This window comes from Lygodium microphyllum, chromosome 8 (genome assembly GCF_053477565.2).
Source record: "Lygodium microphyllum isolate KBCC chromosome 8, Lygodium_microphyllum_v1.1.10, whole genome shotgun sequence".
Taxonomy (NCBI): domain Eukaryota; kingdom Viridiplantae; phylum Streptophyta; class Polypodiopsida; order Schizaeales; family Lygodiaceae; genus Lygodium; species Lygodium microphyllum.
Window position 1 is genome coordinate 13814300 of NC_141142.1, and position 25493 is coordinate 13839792.

Here is a 25493-nt window from a genome sequence, read left to right on the forward strand (position 1 = left end):
CTATATTACCAACAAATGGCTCACCAATATCATATATATCTTTCACTTTGTCAATCTAATTCCACAATCATTTTACCCCTTCTTTTCCAACCTTAATCTTTCCCTCAAGTTCTCATTTTTACATATTGTTCTTTTATCGAGGATCGAGTAGTTTCCCCTTCTCCACCATGTCCTCCATCCATTCATATACCTTTCACATTTTCTATTTATCAGTTAACACCCTTTTTAACTGATTTCCTTACCAATTTCAGCCACTCCTTTAAATTATTCTTCCTTTTATGATTTTGCCTACCCTTTACTTCATCCACTTTTCCTTATTCCACTTCCCTCTCCCAACACTTTTATACCTCAACCACCTCAGTTGGTTAGTGACTATGACGGGTTTAATCATCAGATTTCCAGAAGAAGGGGATAGAGCTTAAATGATTCCCTTACAGGACCTCAGATAAACTGGCCAGTAATTCCAGGGGAATGGACAACTGTCAATCAAGCTTATCAGAACTATATTCATTTTGCTCAGCAGTATTCACAGTCTGCAGATCCTTCAGTGCGATTAACTGCTCACTTTGCTTGGTACATGACGTATATGCATAGGAATTCTCATAATGATTCCAAGCCTATTCCAAAGTTATGCATGAATGTCAATGTGAGCATTGATTCCCAGCAGCTGGATATATTGTATTTTCATGCCCTTTGTTTGCCTAGCAAATACCTTGTCCTGTTGAAAAGGATATGCTGCCTTCAATTTTTTCAGAATCCTCCCAAAACATTTGTCGATGAATCCTTGTCTATGGATCGTTTCCGAAATCATCAATCTTTCAAGAGGAATCATCTTCATTGATACATTTCCAATGTATGGTGCCCTTTGTTTGCCTAGCAGATACCTTGTCCTGTTGGAAAGGATGTGCTGCCTTCAGTTTTTTCAGAATCCTCCTAAAACATTTGTCGATGAATCCTTGTCTATGGATCGTTTCCGAAATCATCAATCTTTCAAGAAGGATCATCTTCATTGATACCTTTCCAATATATGGCGAATGATTTTTAATGAAAATCTCTTTTTGGAGAAGTCATTCAGATGGTTGTGTTGTATATAGTGTTTGTGTTTTGGATTAATTTATATAAAAAGATCTTGGTGATTGCCTATTGGATTGGCTGTCGTGCAAGCTACATTTTTTAAGACTTGTGGTGATGCGATCATGATTGGAGAGTTAATGATGATGATGATGATGAAAAAAAAACCTCTTATATCCTTTACAAGTTTGTTGTGATTTTCAGTTTGATAAGAAGTGTTAATATATAAAGGGTTTTCCTTTCGTTGTATTTTTATATCAGATACAGGTGATAAGTTGAAATCGTGGTTGGATGGATTGTTTTTGAAGATATATTGAAGATCAAAGTTGAGTTTTTGAATGAATTTGTATTCCATTTTTCCTGGGTCGCGAGGACGCTTCCTTATTAAATGTGGGGATATGTTGAGTGTTGAAATGACTTGTTTTTTGGCTGATTTTTAATTGTTTTTTAGAGCTGAATGGTTAATTTTATGAGATGATTGGTTAGTTTGAAAGTGGTTTGAGAGTGTTTTGGATGATATTGATTGTGTTTTAAAAGTTTATGATGTTTATTAGTAAAGATGTGAGGTTCTGTGATTTTTGATAAGTTCTGATTGGTTCTGTATACCTTCTGTATAGCTTCTGTTTTGTTCTGTTTTGTTTTGATTGTCTTCTGTAAGGAAGGATGAAATGATGATTGATAAAGATTGAGATCTTGTGGAAGCTTATTGAATGGTTTGTGAAAAGTTTAGAATGATTTAAATATGAGTTATGAGGTTTTGATGACCTTCTGTAACCTTCTGTAAGTCTTCTGTAGAGCTTATGTCTCTGTTATGTTCTGTACTGTAGCTGTTCTGATACTGTACTGTGACTGTTCTGTATGCTTCTGTATGTGTTCTGATGGATGAAAGTGTAGCTTGAAAATGTTTTCTAACCTTGGAAAGAGGTGAATACAAGTGCAAAAGAGCTGAAAAAAGTGAAAAAAATAGCTGCTGAAGACTCAAGTGAAGACTGGAGTAAAGTGACAATAGTGAGCTATGAAAGGACACTGTAGTGACTCTGGTGACTCTTCATATCAGACATACCTCTTGGGAGGGGTATCCACGACCTAAGAAGGATTATTGAGTGTGATTTTGAGAGATTGTAATGAGGAGATGATGTATTATTTAATGGAGAGAGAGAGAGAGAGAGAGAGAGAGTCAGAGATAGCCAATTCTACTAAAACAGAGTGATTGTATATGAGAGATTGAAAGAGAAGACTATGAAGATATTGAAGATGAATACTATGTGATGTATTTCCATTCAAAGATGGTGTATTCCTTTGCTTTCTTTGTTATATGGATGGACTTTGTGAAGATATTAAAAAATATGGTTGATTCTATCAAATCCGTGGGAGATCTGCATGATGCTGCATGAAGATTTGTTGTGCCTCGTGTTCTTTTCTTCATTGTGATCATATAAACCCTAATAAACAAGCTTGTTGATGTTACAAGATAGATTTTCTTGCAAGAGAATTCCCTTTTCCTTGGTGTTCCTCTTGGGGCCCCATCATGGCAACTTCTCACACCCCTTAATTTCCAAGGGAAAAGCTACTACAAATGATTGATTGTATGTTCAGAGGTTTGAAAACTAGAAGCACACACACACACCTAGGAATGCAAACCATAAAAGTCTTCACTTTGCAAGCCATGTGGCTTAAACTAGTTTTTAGTAACATGGTCAAGAGGGGAAATATTGCTTGTAAACCGCAATGGTTTGGGGGATAGCTTGTAAATTGGATAAAGTGGGGAGTCAAACAGATGTGGCTATAGTGTCAAAAAATTTAACTTAGCATATCCAACTTATGTATATATGGTCATTCCATTGATTAATCTTGTGTGATTCAAAAAGTGAGTGATCTCATATTGTTCACCAATAAAAGGCTCCAAACTTATAAACAGCCATCCCAATGAAATTAAATCTAAACTAATTGTTGGAAGTCCAAGATTAATGGGCAAACCCTCTTGAATATGTTTGGAAGAGCAGGAACACAGTGTTTTCATGAAGCCTCAATTCATTTGTAATTTGGAGCTTATTGTGTCTATACACTGAATTTGAAATTTAAGGATGGGTGTTAGATGCCAGAGATTACAGAAACACGTAGTCATTTTTTAGTATAATCACCCATGTGATAATTTATCACCTACTTTCCCAATGCAAAGTGAGGCCACGCAAATTCTTAGACTATAGCCCCATGCAAACATGCATATTGATGCACCCACTCTTTTACATGGACCATCCACAGGTGTACATGTGAATATCCAGATTCCACACAGGTGCACTCAGAACCATTGTACAGAAGCCCATACACAAACCATACCCAAATCTATATCCACATACATTGCTATCAATAGAAATATAGATGTTCATTGTCAGCAGGTTGAAGGGGAACGTTCAATATGACCCAGTCATAACAATGAAAGCATTCAAGCATCATAGATAGAGATATTGCATATCCTGTGGTTGCATAAAGAATTCTATGCAAATAGTATCCACTTGCACACGTTCACTGGTGAAACATGCCATACCTGTACTTGTTCATACAACAGGGTATACAAGCTTTCAATGTATGAAGAAAGCTCTCAAATTCAGTAAATTCGACTTGATGATGGTAAGATTATTCAGGTGTAGTGTCCTTGAAGGACACATGCCCTTCTGGTGATGACGATAACTGGCAAGTTAGTTTACCACACTAAGAAATCATACCTCCACTGATTCAAACAGGCAGTAAGTTGAGGACAAATTTTTACAGAAATACTTGCTTGCAACCATTACTACCCTTCATATCAAGGTTTCCCCAAAAGACATACTCACAGCTTTGGGGCTAAACTATCCAAAACCTGTACACAAAATTTCTCTAAGAGTTACCCGAATGTACGGCCTTCCCATTTTCCCTTGATTTCAAGCAGTACAGAGGAAGGCTCTGACATTGGATGTAAAGGCAACTCATTCCCAATATCTGCCACAAGGACCTTGTCCCCAATATCTAAGCTATCAATTTTCACCTCCACATAAGGAGGAAGTTCTTCTGGTAAGCAATATAATCTAACATACTGTTTGTAACATTTCAACCTGCCTCCTGCAAAATTCAAACAAAAAAATGACCACTTTCCTGCTTCTTGCCTCCCTTTTTCTTTTCGCATCAAGCACAAGCCCATACCATAACCCATTACCCATTTCAACCATGTCCACTTAGATCACAAGCTCAAGCAGAACTGCTAACATAATGATAACCTAGATCACTATACCACAATCCCATACAACCACCCATTACCACCAGTGCATACTCCATGGCTCTAGCCCCACTGGAGAAACAATGTTTCAGGCTCACTACCTCACACGAGAAGATTCTTCTTTCAGACCATGTGGATGTGTGAGGCAATAATGTTCTATAAAGATCACCTATTCAAGTTCCCTAAGGCTAGCTTCACTACAGCTTTGTTCAAACTAGGAATGATCTCCATATGATAGGGATAATAAGTCCAGTCGTGTGAGTATAGGCTATGAGAGTAAGCCTCGCAGTTTTCGGTACTGAGACACAACAGGTAACCTCCACTTCATTTGAAGAGAAAGTTCCCAGACCGAAATGACTGGAAGATCTGTCCAAACTCTGAAGACAAAATCTCCCACTAGAAACCTGCAATAACCAAATAACCACACGATGGAGGGTGCAGATCCCTCCCACAAGGGAGCACAGGGAAGAGATCTAAAGCTGATTGTACTCAAAACCATGTTGTAGTGGTACATGGAGAAGCAAATGTCCACACTCCTAAACCTGTAACACAAGATTCTGGGACGCTCAGGTCTGGGAAATAGATGCCGAGTATGGCTCCAAACAAGGTAGCCAATCACCTCTTGCAAGGGAATCAAGATCCAACTCCAACAATGCCCCCAAATATTTTATGGTAGAGCCAGTGCAACAAGGCTCATACTTCCCCAAGAAGCAAGCATGGCTCTCTCATCGAGAATCCTGCTACTATCTCATCCTTTGAGATCAACAAGCACCATTACAGTGAACTCTAAAAGGCATAATACCTAAATCTCTCATGACAGTCCTAGAAGTCTCTAGGAACTCGTACCATGGCATCAAAATGCAACGACAACCTCCCGAAACCATCACAACAGTCTCCCTCGTGAACCTCCTCTAGATGACACAATACCTGAAGAAGATGAAGAAGCCCCCTCAAAACAATCACATCACTCTAACAATACCCTTGCTCCAACTGATGGGATGACTCCGGCACATGCACAGCTGAATACTGTCACCAAAAGAGAGAAATGAAGCAAAAGAGGTAAATGTTCTCCATCATTGCCATAAACAAAATTTGGGAAGCCTATAGCTGAAGTGTCTCAAGAAACATGATGAACATAACACTAACTAGAGCTCATGCCAACAATGTTAGAATTGGTCAATCATGGGCACTGCCCAATGTAATTTGTGTGGTGTGGACACTTATTAAAAGTGTCAAAGTATAGTGTGTCTAGGACTTTAAAAGTAGTGACACTAAACTCTAGAGTTAGATTAACTCCAATTGACTTAGGGATAGGTCAACTTAAGACGTATTGTACTTTCATTCTATCATTCTAGTACTTGCATCTTTTGAGTGTGGAACCGCTGCCCACTCTTGTTCAGTCATGTGTTCTCTCTCTCTCTCTCTCTCTCTCTCTCTCTCTCTCTCTCTCATTGGGATCCATGCCTGCTGTAAATGCAAAAACAGGTGCATTACAGCATGCTAAACCTGCTCCACTTGCCCAACATCAACCTCCAGCTAATCCAATTTCTCCTATGGCAATGGATGACCATACAGCCAAAACAGTCCCTAGATGGCTGTTACAAACTCTTAAAGAGAGTCATGGATGCTCTTTTGCCTCAACCTAAACATTCCAATGCTAGAAATGCAAGGGAAGGGGGGAGGAGGGACATTTTTTGGTACAGGCCACCTTATTGATGATGAGGAAGCTTATGCTTTTTCTAGTACTTTTTTGGACGAAGATGAGCTCACATGTTTTGAGGATGCAAGATAGAATGTGCATTGGATGTAGGCCATGAATGATGAGATGCAAGGGGGGCACATTTTTTGATACAGGCCATCTCATTGATGATGAGGAAGTATATGCTTTTTCTAGTACTTTTTTGGACAAAGATAAGCTTACACGTTTTGAGGATGCAAGACAGAATGTGCATTGGATGCAGGCCATGAATGATGAGATGTGCTCTATTGAGCAGAATAACACCTAGAGTCTTGTTGACTTACACTCTTAAAGAGAGTCATGGATGCTCTTTTGCCTCAACCTAAACATTCCAATGCTAGAAATGCAAGGGAAGAGGGGAGGAGGGACATTTTTTGTTACAGGCCGCCTTATTGATGATGAGGAAGCATATGCTTTTTCTAGTACTTTTTTGGACGAAGATGAGCTCACATGTTTTGAGGATGCAAGATAGAATGTGCATTGGATGTAGGCCATGAATGATGAGATGCAAGGGGGGCACATTTTTTGATATAGGCCATCTCATTGATGATGAGGAAGTATATGCTTTTTCTAGTACTTTTTTGGACAAAGATGAGCTTACATGCTTTGAGGATGCAAGACAGAATGTGAATGTGCATTGGATGCAGGCCATGAATGATGAGATGTGCTCTATTGAGCAGAATAACACCTAGAGTCTTGTTGACTTGCCTTCCGATAAAAAGGCCATTCGCACACATTGGGTTTACAAGCTGAAAAGAAAATCTATTGGGCCTATTGACAGATACAACGCAGCGATGCAAGGTTGGTTGCGGAGGGATATACTTTGAAAAAGGGCATTGACTATGAGAAGACATTTGCTCCTACATCTAGGATGACCATCATTAGATGTGTAGCTGCTATGGCTGCACATTTCAGTTAGGATGTACATCCATTAGATATAAAGAGGACATTTTTGAATAGAGATTTGGAAGAGGATGTATATGTTGCAAAACCTCGAAGCTTGGTTGTGCAAGGCCAAGAGCACAAGGTTTGCAAGCTGAATAGAGCCTTGTATGGCTTTAAAAAGGCTCCACCAGCTTGGTATTCAAAGATAGATGCATTTTGTCACAAGTGGATGCAGCAATGGAAGCATATACATATGCTGAAATAGACTGTTGAACACAAGACAGAGAGAAAACAAGAACACTGCAAAAGAAGAGAACTCAGAAGAGTACTCAAGAAATGGAATCCATATATCAAGACATGAGAAAGTCGCGTACAAAATTGAATCACTAGCACAGGCTCCTCTCTCCTCCAAGAGCTCCAGGTGATGAATGACAGATGAGTGAGGAGAAGCACAATATATAGGCAATAAATTGTCAACAGTGTTTTGACGGAGGAGATGGCTCATTCTAGAGCACTTAGTTTATTACATTTCAATGCATTTTCTCCTCCTATCGGGATTTTATGTGCATTTCCCGAAGTAGTTTTTGTATTCTTTAGCTTGCCTCACTACCGGACATTGTCCACCCTTTCCAAGATTATTCTGAGCATTTCTGGCATTTTTACCAGCATTAAATGCTGGTTGGACATATTTTTTGTCCCAATTTTCAGGTTGGTCAATTTTTGGGATTTTGGGCTATTTATAGCCATTTCCCACTTGGCAATCAATTAGATTATCATATTCCCGCCTTCCTTGGCACGTGCACACTCCGACTCTGTCATCTTCCTCCGTCTTCGATGCTATCATCATCATCAGCCGGATTTGCTGCCCTCACTGGCGCTATGGGCTGCGTGCAAGGACTGATCAATCCTCATGCTATATTGAACATTTGTTCCTAGTTCAGTGCAGGTCTTTTTTCTTCTTCTCTTGCAGATTGTCTCTCACTTCCTCTGTGTTGGAGTTCCTTCTTCCGTTGTGCACTCTCACATGGTATCAGAAAATGGTATTTGAGAGCGACACAGCATTCGTGAGGCCATCAAAATCTATGCTTGCTGAAAACACAAGCTCCTAGTTGTTAAAACTACACTTGGTGCTCACGCGTCATCATCTCGAGCCTACTGGGTGGAGGTGCCTATCTATTGGCCAAGAGACTACTTTTTGTAGTCAAAAGCAGCCTTTCAAGAGCAAGCGACAGCATTCACATCAGCGTTTTGGTACTTTTGCATCCTTCGTGAGCAATCGACAGTATTTTCTCCCTCAAGCGGACCTTCTACATCAAGATCTCTATATCCTATAGCCGATTCCTCTTGTTTTGGGGCTGTCCATAGCAAAATGCAACTTTTATGCAAGTGTTTTGCAAATATATACGAAGATGTCTTACTAGGAGTTCTTTGTTGACTCAGAGGATAAGGTCTCTGTTCCTTCCTCTGAGAGAGAGAGAGAGAGAGAGAGAGAGAGAGAGAGAGAGAGAGAGAGATTTTCGTACTAGTTCACGCGATGACCAAAGGTCACCTAGCCCATTTGTACGTGATCCCTCTCCTCCCCGTTCTCTCCATGTTTCACAGAAGGCTCGTTCTACTCGCCTTCATATGCCTTCCATGGCACCCTCTATACAAGTGCTCGTACTTCCTTCTTTGCCCAAAGAAGACCAGCTTGATGGTTCCAACTACTCGCTTTGGTCATGTAAGGTGAAGATACCTTCAATCTTTGGGAGTTTGTTACCCATCCTATTCCCCATCTAGTGGAGGATCCCACCATTGGATCATCGATGGATCATGCGGCCCTATGGGCCAGCTCAACTCAAGAGCTCGATCTCTCCTCTTTATGAGCTTACAAGATTCTACCCCAGTGCATGTGTGCAGGTTGTGGAAAGCAATGGAAGTGTGGACAAAGCTTGCTTCTTTGTACCATCAAAAGACATTTGCCCATCGGGTTACTCTCGAGAAGAAATTACGAATGCTCATTGTTGATCAACAAGTTGAAGGACATGAGGGATGAGTTTGCGTCCCTTGGCAAGATGATCTCTTCAGAGGATATGGCCATGATTCTTTTGACTCAACTGCCATCTCACCGGTTTGATGACTTCTACACCAGCCTTCGTACATCAAGGACCCGTGAGAAGCTTCTATGGAAGGAGCTAGCCCCGCTGTTTTGGAGCATGACGAGCACGCCAAAGAGGTAGCTAGTGGATCCACCTCCACCAAAGATTTTGTTGCAAATTTGAGAGGGGGGACGCAGAAGAAACGGAAGTCACTGGCTAAAAGACAAGAGAGTTCTTCAGGTTCTAACTTCGACTTGGAGAAGCCTAAATGCCTATATTGCGAAAAGGGGACACATCCAAAGGAGAAATGTTGGAAGAAGTAACCTCACATTTGTCCGGGAGCAAAGAATGGAGCTAAAACATCTGAGCCTTCTACCTCTACTCTAGTGCTTACCCAATGAGTCAGCGTTCCTTCATTTGTTGACTTGGAGGAGCCTTTTTTAGTGGTCGTCTCATCTTCTAAGAGGCCTTGGTTGGTTGATAGTGAAGCTTCTAATCATATGACTCCACGAGGTGATTTGTTGCAAGATCTATGCCCTTCTGAGGGTTCAATCACTGTTGGTGGCATTGTTTCAATGCCTGTTTGTGGTGTTGGCACTATGCCTTTATTTTCCGACAGCGTGTCGAGCTCCCTATCACAGACTCTTTATGTTCCAGACTTGCACTTTCCCCTCCTCTCAGTCTATGACCTTACTAGGCTCGGTACCCAAATTGTCTTCACCGAGTAGGCTGTTTGTATTCACGATTCTTCTACAGGGGTTGTTATCGCAACAGGTTGGAAGGAGAGCAGGCTTTACTGGCTCCATTCCCCTTCTCTTATGCAAGGTCCTTCGAGGCAATTGTCTATTGCTACACCCGTTCTCGCTTGTGCACCCTATTTTCCATAGGTTCCTCCCCATCCCCTACCCTCTCCTTCAATGGTTCCCTCGTACCCCCCATCCCTTTCAGAGAGGGACGATCTCGATGATACAACTGTGGATTTTCTTGCCCCTATTGTTTTAGAGGGGGCCTCCTAGGATTGCAAGGAGCTTCTTCATCGGCAATCTTCATCAACGGACTTCATCGACATTGGCATTCCTCTTGCGACCCCAAGATCCATTTCTCCATTGGCCTTCCGCCACATCTAGAATCTGAGAGGGAGTGTTAGCAATCATGTTTGTCATGCCTTGTCATCTCCTCCATGTGAGCCTCAGTCTGAAGTTAGACGAGGACTATAGAAGCTCTGACCTATCTATCACTTGTTTTGACACAGGAGGTAGCTCATTCTAGAACACTCAGTTTATTGCATTTCAATGCATTTTCTCCTCCAACCAGGATTTTATGTGCATTTCCCATGGCAATTTCTGCATTGTTCAGCCTGCCTCACTACCAGACATTGTCCACCCTTTTCGGGATTTTTCTAAGCATTTCTGGTATTTTTACTAGCATTAAATGCTCGTCGAACATATTTTTGGCCCCAAATTTCAAGTCAGCCAATTTTTGGGATTTTTGGCTATTCATAGCCATTTCCCACTTGGCAATCAATTAGATTATCATCTTTCCTCCTTCCTTGGCAGGTGCACACTCCGACTCCATCTTCCTCCATCTTCTGTGCTGCCATCATCATCAGCCTGATCTGTTGCCCTCACTAATACTATGGGAGTGCAAGGACTGATCAATCCTCCTCCTGTATTCAACATTTGTTCCTTGTTCAATGCAAGTTTCTTTTCTTCTTCCCTTGTAGGTTGTCTCTCTCTTTCTCTGTATTCAAGTTCCTTCTTCCATTGCGCACTCTCACATAAATGACATAAACAACAGCTGGTTCACCAGCATTAAATACTGGCCGACTAGCATGAAATGCCTAAAATGCCACAAATAAAGCACAATAAAAATGCCTAAGATATCTAACACATTGCCAATCGAGTCTGGCATGCACAAACTCACACATGAGCTGTCATATTTGCTAACACCCTCTCTCAGATCATGGGTGATCTTATACAATACAATATACAATGACAATGTCCCATCATAGTACATACAACAATGTCCACCACAATAGAACCATGGATACCAAAGCACTAGGTGCACAAGCCACCACCAAGGTGCCTCAGAGAGAACCCAATCTCGATCTCGTTCGTACCAATTTCTGAAAATAGAGACGAATCAAAGCGGCTCACAATGTTTGTCAACAATGTCTCGCAATAGCATACAAGACTATCTTGTCAAAAATGCCTCTGAACGTAAGTGACTACGGTTTTCCGCCTTGGGTCAGACCGCCAAAGCATCCCCTCATGTGAGCTCAAACTAAAAGCCAATCCCACTCTCTGTCAAATACTAGCCTAACATGAACCTGGATGCCAATCCCGGCTCCAAGAGTTGAACCCACCAAACTTCAATCGATGCATCACTAATCTCCCTCTCTAGAAATTGTGCACCTATATACCTGTATAGATAAGAGTCTCCTATCCCATCTCACCACCCTCTCACACTCCCTCTTTGGCACCAAAGAATCCTAAGGGATAACCACATCACATGTCCTAGAAAGCGGAAGGAGGGGCAGCCAAGCCCTTCCCTCAATTGAAAGATGAGGATTCCTACCCAAAGTGCTCGAAAATGAAGATCTCCACCACTAAAACCAGCCTTCCTTTTAGGAAGAGAGTGGTAATAAACTAATTTATACTAATTACAGCAACAATAAAATTCACATAACATGAAAATTCAACATTTTCACTTAATCTTGGACAATGAGTAGCTTGTTGACACCAAAATTTGCACCCCTTGCAATATTTCTTTATCTTGTATTGCAATCTGGGTGGAACACACTAAGATTCCTTGAATCTCCTTCACTCTTCAATTACCTCTTGCTTCCACAAATGACCAACAAGTCTTCAAACCAATTTGCATCTTGGTTTTCCTAAAGGAAATGGCATTTACCATGCTCCTTGGGTAAACAATTTCAAACCCAAATTCATTGTTGCTTAGCTAGCTCTTGAATTTCCTGACATTCTTAATATTCAATTGTTGAAATTCAAGTCATCGGCTTGCAAATCTAAGCACACTTCCTGAGGTGGTTGTCAAACGCTAATCCCTACTATAAATTAGGAATTATAACAAAGATTCTTCAAAATCCTCCAATGCCTAGAACTACTAGAATTTATCAAGTGAAGATGAGAAATGGCTGGAGAATGATTAAGAATGTTGTAGACAAAAAACTCAAACTTCCATCGCAAAAAAATGAAAGAAATCAACTGCTTACTTGTCTAGACAACCATGAAAGTGTTGGGAATAAAGACTCACCAAGTCTTTTACCGTGTTCGCGTGTGAACGCGCCCTTTCACTTCTTGTACTTTATATATATTCAAAACCTAAAATGTGGTACACAAGTCTTTGTACCAAACATTAAGTGTTGTGCTCACTCTCTCACTCTACTGCTCTCAACTCTCTCCACCTTCACTCTCAACTCCAAATAGCCTTTGCAACAAAATGGTATCAAAGCATACAAGCTCTGCACGCTTCCCGAAGCCAGTGACGATCGTCAGGCCGCATGACAAGCGAGCAAGAGCTTCAGGTACCAGTTATAAGTGTTTGGCAGGTGCAAAAAAGGCAGTCAACAAGCGATAGGTTGGCGCGACCAACCTCAGCACGACCTGCACACGATCTGTGCAAACATGACTAAGCTCAAGAGACTTGCACGCGACCAGCCAAGTGACACGCAACTTGGTTCAGTCTGCCAACGAGACGGCAACTGACAAGACACGAGGCTAGGCGACGACTGGCAGCCGACGACCAGGAGCAATCGCCACGAACGTGGCACACGAGGCTAGAAGGATACAGGTCAAAGCCTTTTTTTTTGAAATATCTTTTTTTTCTTTTCTTTTCTTCTTCATCGAGCGTTCACACACAAAGGCACAAAGCCAAATTCTCCCCAAGAAAATTGGGGCTTTTCACATTTCAATGAAATTTGTGCACACCCGACCCGAGAAATTAGGGGCTTTTGCAGAATTTCATCAATTTGTGCAAGAATTGCCTAGTATATGCACTTGGGTACTTGAATTGATGCAATCTGAATGGATTATCCTCTAAAAATTTGGACCTTTTGATCCAAATTGTCAAATTTGTGCTCAGGAATGCCTTTGGAGCAGTGAAATTTTGTGGATTTCACATGTAACTCGTGGCTTGGTCTCTAATTGTGTCAGAAATTGCTTGAGGAGTGCAGCAAACGACATTTTTTAATCCTGAAAATTCATTTGCAGATCTGAAATTTCTACAATCTTGGGATTTTCATGGCTGGTTGGTACACTTGTGCACTATTGTCACTTGTGTCATATTTGGGCTTGCCTTTGGTGACTAGTTAGTCAATTTGGGACTACAAATTATGGCTAGAAACACTAACAACAGTAATCTTTTGCACATTAAGAAGCTCGAGGATGCCCATAATTTTGCAATTTGGCAAAAACAATGCTATAATGTCTCGGTGCAAAAGAAACATGTAAGCCCATCAAAACAAAGGGAATCAAACCAGTAGACATGAAACAAGACGAGTGGGATGACTTGGACGAGCTTGCTTGCTCTACCATTGAGCTCTCAATGTCAAACAACTCGCTCTTCAACATTGAGAAGCTAAATTCAGCATATGCAATGTGGCAAAGGCTTGAAGAATTGTATGCTCAAAAAAGTGCAGCCAGAAAGGTTTATCGGCTGAAAAAACTGATGGACTTTTGTATGAAAAAGGGTACAGCCATGTCTGTACATTTGAATGAGTTTAACTCAATTTTCAGTCAGCTGATTGCTTTGGAGTTTCATATTGATGAAGAGTTAAAGCTACCTTCTTGCTATGCACTCTACCTGAAAGTTGGGATACTTTCAGGACAGCTTTGAGTAATTCTAATGCTCAGCTATTATACTTTGATGTGGAGAGTTCTTTGCTGATGGAAGAACTCAATAGGCACAATAACTCAACAAACAAGTCTTCAAATGCATGACAACCGTACACTTAATTAATCAGTCACCAAATAGGTCTTTTGCGGGGAGGGAAAGGGGAGTTCCCCAAGAAGCGTGGTCGAGCAAGCCACCTTTGTATGCACACTTCTAAGTGTTTAGCTACAAGGCATTTGTGCACATACACAAGGAACAACGCAGCAAACTTGAGCCAAAGTCCTATAAAAATATTTTCCTAGGATATGGTGATGAAGGTGAAATGGGGTATAAATTATGGGATGCCGAGAAAAGAAAAGTAATGTGCGACAATGATGTCATCTTCCAAGAAGATCGCATACACAAACAGCCCGAAAGAATAGAGGAGGTCAGAAGGGTTGTATTCATGAAGGATGTACCAATAGGACAGCAAAGAATGCTAGTTAGACAACAGCAAATACCTACTGCAAATGTCCCTAAAAATGTAGGGAAAGATGCTGTAAATGATCAGCAGGATCTGGCCCATGATGTCCCATAAATTCAATAAGAACATGCACACTTGGAACAACCTGAACCAGCTATACAGCAAGTTGTACCTGCAGAACAGAAAGCTGTTAATGCAGATTTGCAGTCTAAACAGCCAGCAAATATTGACCACTGGGTCCGTAGGTCGACCAAAGTGTAAAAACAGCCAAATAGATTTGTCCCTGGAGTAAACTATGTGGCTGATTATGTCATGCTAACAGATTGTGGTGAACCGTCATGCTTCCAAGAAGCAATGGACAAACAGGATAGTAAAAAATGGCAAAAAGCAATGCTATCTGAAATGGAATCTCTTATGAAGAATGGCACTTGGGATTTGATACATTTACCAAAAGGACAAAAAGTGCTACCCTGCAAATGGGTTTACAAATTGAAAGTCACTTCTGGTTCTTTGCCAAAGTACAAGGCATGCTTGATTGCTAAAGGGTACAAGCAAGAAAATGGAATTGATTTTAATGAAATCTTTTCTCCTGTAGTCAAAATGACTACTCTACGAACCATCTTGGGCTTGGTTGCATCTGAGGACATGGAACTCGTACAGATGGATGTAAAAACCGCATTCTTACATGGTGATCTTCATGAGGAAATCTATATGCAGCAACCTGACGGTTTTGTTGTAAAGGAAAAAGAGCACATGGTATGTAAACTCAACAAAAGTCTGTATGAGCTAAAGCATGTAAACTCAACAAAAGTCTGTATGGGCTAAAGCAAGCACCACGCAAACTGTTTTGGCTAAATAACCATAGGAAAGCATAAACTAAGCCAAGAACATGACTGAACTATCAACGACATTCATGAAACACATGGCAATCCATAAAACCAACTAAATACCACTAAGGATTGATTATTATCCACTAAATCCAGCAACTGATAATCAATCTCTATTAATCATAAACACTAATCCAAATGTATAGTTTCAGAGATGTAGATGAAATGCCATACCATATATATACCAATTGCAATGACTAGCACACTGGATAGTGACCTAATGGCAAACATACTATCAGCACAGCAACTTGGATACATACTGAATACATCCAAGATCCATTCCACTATATACGAGCTATCAATCCTAGAGAAGCAGAAGTGCTCCCTATCCCTTGAGCATCAAGCAATACTCTTGACCCCTACTTTGTTGAACATGATCCAAAGTCGGCTTCAACTAGAAAGCCTTGACGTAAAGGTGCAACAATTGAGAGTGGTCTACCAAGTCACTCTCTTCCATCCATTTAGCATCCATTGGTTAATAACTCTAAAATTTCACCAAGTATCTTTTGAAAATTTCACCTCTAATCTCTCTCTCTTTATATGCCAAAATTTGCTCGAGTAACAATATCTCATCCAACACCTCAAACTCTGACTGAATTTCAACAAACGTCCTCTAGCACATCACCATGAAAATGCCTCAAGAACCTCATATGAAAAGCATCATGTATCCGCTAGTGTGCATACAATTTCAGCTGATAAGCAACATCATTGATCCTCTCGAATGTCTGTTAGGACCCATAGTATCTTATACTTAACTTTGAATTTAATTTCTCTATCTTTCATCTTTTTCAGCCTTGCCTTTTCAAAATGGAGCAATACATAATCGCCCTCTACAAATTGCAATGTGCATCTATGGCGATCAACTATCCTCTTTTAATCTCTTGAGACCTCTAAAGTGCATAGTCAACCTTCTCATAGGCTACATCCATATTTTCCACATAACAATCAACCTCAAAGATTTTATTATTTGTGTGTAAGATAGGGGACACTTTCTTACCACCCTCCACAATCTCAAATGGAGTATTATCAGTAGAACAATGCATTGCGTTGTCACGTGCAAACTCTACCAAAGGAAAATATTGCTTCCACTGTGTCTTAAGCTTAGATATATAGCATCTCAAGGAATCTAGCACTGTGGAGTTTACCTCTTTAGATGGAAGAATGAAGAAAATTTCAATGTGATACCCATGTTTTCAAATAAACCCTTCCAAACAAACTAGTCATCCAAGGGTATCGATACTGATCATCAACTCTAGCATGCCATGATACTTGAACTTACACTACAAAAATAAGCATGCTAGATAATCAATCTTTATCTTCTTCTTCAACAAATGAGATGGGCTCTCTTATTGAACTTGCAAATGATAGTTTATATTGCATTATTCCCTATAGATGTCCTCAAAAGCTTTAAGATAAAATGCTCTACCAAGGCTTATCAAGAATAGGTAGGGGCTGCAATAAACCAGACATCTTTTGTCTATCATACTTCACTTTCTAACATACGATACATATTCTAACAAACTGCTCAACAACTTGTCTCAAAGAATACCAATTTAAAAAGTACTCCGCTACTATTATTGTAGCATCAATATCTATGTCCTACATAAGGATAAGCATAACTCTTAGTGATCACCTTAGGCCTTAAGTTCTTTGTGACACACAACTATTCATGCATCATCAGAAAAGAATGTCTAAGTACAAAGAGCTTATATCTCTAACCATTGCAAAGCTAATCATATACATTCACAAAGTTTGAATCAATAGCATATTGATCTTTGATAACATCCAATTCCGTGTGATATACCGTAGTGATAGTCAAAATTTGAGGCTTACATGGCAATGCATTAGCCACCACATTCTTTTTTCTATCTATCTACACAATCTGAAAGTGAAACATAGATAAGAAATCGGTTCATCTCATGTGCTTCTCAAACAACTTAGTTTGCGTCAAAGAGTAGCACAATATCTGATGATCCGTTTACATTATGAAATCAATCCCTAAGAGACAGTGTTTCCATGTTGAGAGAGCCTGAATTACGAAAAGCAACTCTTTCTTATAAACCTACAAACTTTTCTCTACGCCATGGAAAACATGACTCTCATGTACCACTACTCAAACATCCTACATTAAAACAAGCCCTATGTTGTTTTCACATGCATCACACTAAACAACAAATGACTTCCTTAGATCTCAGCTGACACAAGCATAGGATTTCAACTTATCTTTTCTTGCAACTTGTCAAATGCTGAAATTTCCACACTTGTCCACTTAAAAGGCAAGCCCTTCTTCTACAACACATCTAGAGGAGATGTCATTTCAACAAAGTTACACATATACTTCCTATAACAGAAACAAAGTTACGCACATACTTTCTATAATAGAAACATAGGCCCATGAAACCGCCGATCTCGTACACATTGCTCAAATGTAGCCATGAGCATATTTCATTAACCTTTGCAAGATTCATGTAAATACCATCAACCAACACAATGTGCCCCAAAAAGTGAATCTCAAGTAAGAAAAAAATGTTTTTCTTGTCATTAATTACCAGCTAGTGCTTTTGTAACTCATTGAACACAATGTTCAAATGCTGTCTATGCTTTGCCTCATTCAGATGTAGTATGAGTAGATAGCTAGGAAGGAAGAGGAGAGGCTGATGGTGGGGATGGAGGGGAGTCAATCAAAGATGAAGAACACCAGTCCACATGGACAAAAGTATCGCATCCAAAGATATCAAAGTGGGAATGAAAGGCTTCTTTCCAAAGAAATCCTCGTAGGGAGTCACATTCTGTAATGGTGTTCTGCTCAAATATATTGAACCTTAAAATATATTTATGTTTCTGCAAACATCTTTCAATCACAAAAGTTGAAGTATGCCTCACTATTATATTTAAAAAATAAGGCCACACATAATGGCCAAAATCATCAACGATCAACATCAAATACTCGACCCTTTCAATGAAGGCCATGCCCATAGGACTGCATAGATCAATGTGATCCAATTCCAGCGGTATAGAAGGCCTACAAGAGGCAACCTATGGATGGCACTACCTATGCTCCTTGCCCTTCAAATAGCTAGAGCATAGAGTATGAATGGGAGGGAGCCGATGCCAATGTCCATGCAACCAATGACTCATTATTGTATGCTATTCTCTCGTGTTTGGTATATCGATTCCCGCTACTATCTTTTGCTCAACATAACTATATTTTCAACATCTATTGTTGATATTGTAAGCGCTAAAAGAACCTGAGAATGACAATACTTTGAACTTAACCAATTCAATCAATTATCACCATGAAAATTAGAAGATAGATGAGAGAGAGAGAGAGAGAGAGAGAGAGAGCTAACACCTCATTGAGAGGAAAATTGACCTCTCCCCCTTTAGAGAAATTTATTGAAACAAGACCACGAGCACCAAGTGCCTAAACCATATACAAAAGGGTTGCTGATTTGCTGCAATTCTGAAAACTAGGTTTCAGAAATCCTAATTTCTACAAACTTGGAGCAGCAAGTTGATTTTTTTTTCTTTAGTGTTTAAATTAAATTAAGCTAAGTAAAAAGTGCTTCTTGGATAAGAGATAGATAGGAGAGCACAAAGCATGTGGTTGAAATTTCAACATGAAAGCTTATTCCAAATGAAAAGAGAGTCCTCCAATATATCGGTGGGGACTTGGATGCTTAAAAGTGAAAAGTAGAGGTTACAAATGACAAGTGTTTGTTGAAAAATGACAAGTGTAAGAACACTTGTCTCTTTAAATGATAAGTGTCCTATTCTAGATGCCACGTGTCACTTTTCTATACAAAGAAGCTTCCAAAAATTCTACTCTTAAAATCTCTCAAAATAGTTAAAAATTTAAGATAGTTGTTAAAAACAAAATTGTTCTTTGTCAAATTTTGGAGCCTTTGACGCAAACAAAATTTTCATTTAAGCAACTTTCAAAAATAATAGCCTTTTAAATTTTAAGTGTCACCAAATTTAACTTCTAGAAAGCTATATATATTCACTTATTCATGGTTCATTTCTTTGATCATGAGAAACCACTCATTATATGGCCTTCTAATCAATGTAACTATCTAAGTGTAAAAGTCTTAGTTATCTAAGCTTTCTAGTCAATTTGACCATCGACTAAACTTTTAACTTCTCTTTAGCATCTCCTCCATGACGATCCAAGTATAATTATAGGGAGTTCTAACCATTACCCCCACCTTAAATAAAAAGATGAACATTTAATTGGGTATCTCTACATAAAGTAGGATGTCCAGAATCCAACGCTAGAATACTATCAGAATAGTCTTTCAAAGTACATGAGCATCAAATTGATTTGGAATTATTAAGCCAATATATCTTCGTAACAATCAATATACAAAACGTTTGTAACATCCCTCCCTCTTGAAATTTGTCTTGTCCTCAAGATGTTGCTTGAAATATTTGAAATCCTACAGCTTTTTCATATGCTACAAGTATTTCTAAATAGTCTTTAAAATACTCTTATGGCATCTATTTAGAGTTTAAATGAGAGTATTTCTTAAATTTCAGAAGGAATTTTCTAATAATGTTTCTTTCTCGTTTCCTGATCATATGAAAGACTATTTGCTTTAGGTAAAGTATCTCCTCATGTTAATCTACTTCAAGTGGATCCTCTATTACATGTTCCAATAGTCAAGACTCTTTATAAGGCTTAAAAAGATGGATATAAAAAGCATTGTGAATTCTTCAATGCTCTGAAAGTTATAATTTGTAAGAAATATTATTAATCTTTTCAGTTACTTGAAATGATCCATAATTTCTTGCTGTGAGCTTAGTGACTTGGAATGAAGACTTGTTAGAGCTTCTTAAACGAGCTTTGTCAAATTTCAATCACACCCAATCTCCTTTTTGTAAAATCAAGTGCTTTTTGTGCTTATCTATTGCTTTCTTTTGTTTTTCTTGAAATCTTTGGATAGCTCGTCTAACTTGGGCAAAAATTATATCAATATCACGCAGGAGCTCATCAGCATGAAATATCTCCTCCTTTGTTTTAAGAATAGGTAGTGCGAGTGATTTTGCTCGAAATCGGTATCGGTTGAATAAGCCTTGCAAGCTTTTGGTGATCAAACTTAATATTTTTGCGCACAAGACATTCTTTGATAAATTATTCAATGTCTCGTCAAAGACTTGGCCAAAAGAAATACATTTCAAGTGCCTTAGTTATAGTCAAAATACAAGGATGAGCCATATAAGAAGCTACATGACATTCTTCCATTACTTTAGGCCTAAAATCTTTAGTAACGCATAACTTATTCTCCATCAAAAGAAATTCATCTTTGGGCTTGAAATCTTTAGTAATGCATAACTTATTCTCCATCAAAAGAAATCCATCTTTCATAATATAGAAGTTTATCCTTTAACCAAGTTATAAACTCTCTGAGATGATTTTAAAATCTTCATCAAAAGCATACATATCCCTCGTACTAGTGAAATCTATATCAAGAATCATGGACACTGAATTAATCTCAAATCTGCTTGACAATAGCCACCTTGTTTTGCTTCCCATGAATATACAATATTTGAAAGTTAAATCGAGTTAAACAATTGGCCCATCCAATATGCATCTTAGAAATCTTTAGCTCATTGAGAAAATGTCTCAAACTATCATGGTCGGTCTTGATGAGAAATTCTTTATATAAAAGAAAGTCTCTCCAATCTTTTAAAGTTTAAATGATGGCCATTAACTACTTTTCATAGGTAGTAGCATTCTTTTCTACATTTTGCAACCTTTTGCTTGCATAAGCAATTACAAGCCCTTCATGGTTTAAGATTGTACCGATACAGTCTCCTAAAGTATCACATTCCATAAAGAAAGGTTTCGATAAATTAGGTGAAATAAAAATAGGTCCTTTGATGATCTAGAACTTTAGAGCTTCAAAAGCTAGAACTTTAGAGCTTCAAAAGCTAGAACTTTAGAGCTTCAAAAGCTTCCTTCTCTAGTTTGGTCCATCAGAATGTCACTGCTTTCTTGGTTAAATCATCCAATGGTCCATAGCAACCATTGCAAAATATTTAATGAATCTCTTGTAATGAGAGCATAATCCCAAGAAACTTCAAACTTCATTAACACTTGTCAATTTTGGTCATTCTACAATAGCCTTGGCTTTTTCTGGATCCATCCAAATCCCATCTTCGAATACAATATGACCCAAGTAGTGAATCTCTTCTATGAAAGATTCACTCTTTTTTCCATCCACATAAAGTTTGTGTTTGCAGAGTTCTTAAAATACTTATGCTCTTTTTCATCTTTTGAATGAACCAAAATATCATGAAAGAAAATACATGTGTACTTTTGATGTGCTCTAAAGATTCTTTCCATCATTTTATTAAAGATTGCAAGAGCATTGGTAAAACCAAATGGTAACACAAGAAACTTATACAAACCAAAAGTCGTCCTAAATGATGTTTTATGAATATCTTGAGGAGCAATCTTTATCTAATGGTAGTCAAAAGTCATCCTGAATTATGTTTTATGAATATCTTGAGGAACAATCCTTATCTAATGGTAGCCACTCTTCAAGTCAATCTGACTAAATACTTTGGATCCATCCAATCTACCCAAGATATCATCAATTCTTAGAATGGGAAACCTTAAGGAGCAATCATTATCTAATGGTAGCCACTCTTCAAGTCAATCTAACTGAATACTTTGGATCCATCCAATCTACCCAAGATATCATCAATTCTTAGAATGGGAAACCTATTCCGAATTGTAATTTTGTTGAGGGCCCTATAGTCCATACACATGCGCCAAGATCCATCTTTCTTCTACGCTAAGAGGATTGGAGAACAAAAAGGTGAGAAACTAAGTCTTATTAGACTCTTCTCCAGGAGTTCATTCACTTGCTTCATAATCTCTTCTTGTTGTGTTGGACTCATACCATAAGATGGCCTATTTGGAAGTGAGCTCCCAAGAATGAGATCAATGTGATGATCTTCTGGTCTCTATGGTTGTAATTCATCAAGTAAAGTGTCTGCAAAACAGTCTTTACACTCCTTTAAGAAACTCCTTCAATCCTCATTTATATCTGAGATTAACTCTTCAATTCTAGACTCTTTGTTACAATCTTTAACAAAAATCAAGTATGAGGAAATAGACTTTTTCATTGCTTTACAAATTTATACATGGGATAAGATCGAAATAGAGTTTTAGATGGATTACATCTGACAGTATGGCGAGTAGATAAAATGACAAAGCCTAATACTTTGGAAGCAACCCAAGATATGATCTTGGAAGCTGAAGGACTGCATATACCATGGATGCTTGGTAAAGCCTCAAAAGAAGGACCACAAAAGAAAAAGACCAAGATGTTTAACCAAAAGAAGTTAGATAAACAAAAACCAAAGCATGAGGATGGAGATACATCACCTTTGCCATCCAAAAAGAAGCTAATATATCAACAGTTAGCAAAATATACAAGAGAATGATGATGTTTCTATTGTGGAGAAAAATGACACATGGCTGGTCAGTATCCTAATAAGGCAAAGAAGAAAAACCAACCCCAAAAGACACCAAAATAAAAGGCTAAACCTAAGGAATTCTTGCAACAAGATGAAGCTCCATCAGAGAGAAGGTTGGATAAACTTTCTCATCTCCATATTGGAAGAAACTTCATTAAGAGATATAAACAGTTGCAAACTTGTTGATCTTGTTGTGCATCATCTTTAAAGGATGAAGGCAAAAACTTCTTGTTGAACATCTCCTTAAACTCTTTCCAAGAATTGGATTCCTTTTCCTCTTGAACAACTTTGAGCCACCAATTCAAGGCAGCATCCTTCAAATGAATTTTAACCTTTCTAATTGTTGATTTTTTCTGTATAATCTTCACCACCAAATGCAACATAAAATTGTCTAGTAAAAGAGGCAACTTTCAAAGAATCTCTCTTACTATAGAAAACATCAAACTTGACGCTCTTCTCTTCAGCCTTGAAGTCTCTTTTAGCGTTGCTTTTCTTGGTAAAAACATCTTTGGAGATTCAACTACTACCATGGAAATAGCCGGTTCTTTGACTTTCTCCTTGCCCTTTTCAATGGAGGGATTCTTGGAACAAGAGGAGGCAGCTTGCGTATTATGAGACTTTGAAGTCACCACTTGGATGGATCCTCAAATGTCAGGTGACATGTTACATTTCATAGACTCGGTTACATCGATAGCATTGATAACATTGATGCATGAAACCCTTTCATGCTGAGATAATATTAATAACATTGATATCTCAAATGTTAGGTATTCATAGACTTAGATTGATAACATTGATAACTTTCATGCTGAGATAGGCCTTCACAACCATAATACCATCTGTCTCAAGAGCCTTCTCAGTAAGAAAATTTTCAAAGACCTTTGCTTCAGCCCGTGCTTCAACCCTTCTCTCCATCAAAGCTTGAATTTCTGGATCAGCTTCCAACTCCTTGTATCTTTATATCTTCTCATAATCAAAGAAGCATTTAGATACATAGTGTCAAGAGCCTTCCGATTGTTCACCAAATTTCCTCTCTTCACCTCTTGACATGGTAAGAAAGTTGGGCCCGAAGATCTTGTCACCCAGATAAGTTCTTACAAAGAAAAAGTCCTTGCTCTAATACCAATGTAAGCAAGGAAAGAACATGAGAATGACAATACTTTGAATTTAACTAACTCCATTAATTATCACCATGAACATTATGAGAGAGAGAGAGAGAAAAAAAAATGAAATGATATATTGATGTCTACAAAAGGCCAAAATGACCTATGAGACCATGAGTTACAATCATGTGTATGATGGTACAACTGTCTAGGCAAAATATGTAGCACAAAGTAAAATAAGAAAGGAAACTAACTATGGCTATGTGTAAAACATAGAGCTCTATCTAGTAACAATGAGCTCCAAATGATACAATCTCATGTGGGTACGGAGGGCCTAGCTCTAGCCCGAGCAATAATCCCCTATATCCGCCTATGAAGGTGTCATCAATGTCTGTGTCAAGGCCTAGGACGTCTGGATCGGCTAAGCTGAACGGCTCGATCAATCAATACTCCTTGTCTGTGTGTGGACTGTGTCGGTGAGAGAGACTCTCGTGTGACCTGTGGCTGTAACTGTATTGAAGTCTTCTGAGTCTCCTTTGCAAAGAAGTCTGTGAGCTGCCTTTGTGAAGGGCCTCGATGTCCTAGAGCAGCTCTACTCCTGAGACATGTCACGAAGCCATCGTATCTCAAGAAGAAAGAGGCCAAGGCATCGCTGATCGGTAAAATCTGACTCTGGATAGTGGTCCAAATCTATCTCTAAAGAGACGTTGAAAACGACCACGAACCTCATAATATGCTAGGCACCGGGGCAGATATAATGCTCCTCTGTCTCTAGCTCTAATTGGTATATCTGGCATAAGCGCTTCTCTAGTGGGATGGATCTATATCTGCCAGTCTCAATCTCTAGCTGATGTGAGGAGGTGCGCAACTTGCCAATAGTACATCTGATCCCATGGGAAAGGTGGGTGTCCATGTATCTCAGGCGAACAATAATCCATCATCTATAGTATGAAGGAAATACTCACGGTAGAAAGCCATCTTTATCCCTAGCTCCTGCCCTATGGCATCAACCATGTCTGCGCGATATCCAACTCAGTAAGATCCATCCCTAGCTCCTGCCTTGACATCAACCATATCCACCTGATATCCAAATGGGTAGGATCCATCCTGATGATCTTACCTAGAATCTGCTCAGATCAAGAGATGGTGCATCAAGGGAGTACTGGAAGGGGGATAGCTTGTCCATGCTAAAGCCATGCAGCTCAAACCAGGCCAACATCTGTGCATACCAACATGAAGTATCACCCTCTCTGGCAAGCTGCCTGGAGGACTCAAGGGCCAACCGTGCATATCTGTGTCTAGGTAAGTCCCATAGGCTATATATGTATGCGACCGATCGGGTAAGGACCTCTACCACAATCGGTGTAGCTGCTAGCTCGGCTCTGATGATCTCATGTGGCACTGAGGCCTTACATCTGATCATCCGTCGTAGATAGGAAAGCACAAAGCATATAGTTGAAATTTCAACATCAGAGCTTATTCCGAATGAAAAGGGTCCTCTAATATATGGATGTGGGGCTTGGATACTCAAAAGTGGAAAGTAGAGGATATAAATAACAAGCATTTGTTGAAAAATGACAGAGTGTAGGAACACTTGTCTCTTCAAAATAACACATGTCCTATTCTACATACCACGTGTCACTTTTCTAGAGAAAGAAGCTTCCAAACTTCTA

General features: G+C 39.1%; 1 protein-coding gene across 1 annotated transcript in view; it reads right to left on the reverse strand.

Annotated features, from left to right (window-relative positions):
- Positions 1–3499: 3499 nt before the first annotated feature.
- LOC148031987 (uncharacterized) overlaps positions 3500–25493 on the reverse strand; it is a 38409-nt gene continuing 16415 nt past the window's right edge. The window contains exon 3 of the mRNA XM_087682596.1: positions 3500–4167. Coding sequence (XP_087538722.1) covers positions 3953–4167 — 215 coding nt within the window. The 3' untranslated portion in view covers positions 3500–3952. The remainder of the gene's footprint in view (positions 4168–25493) is intronic.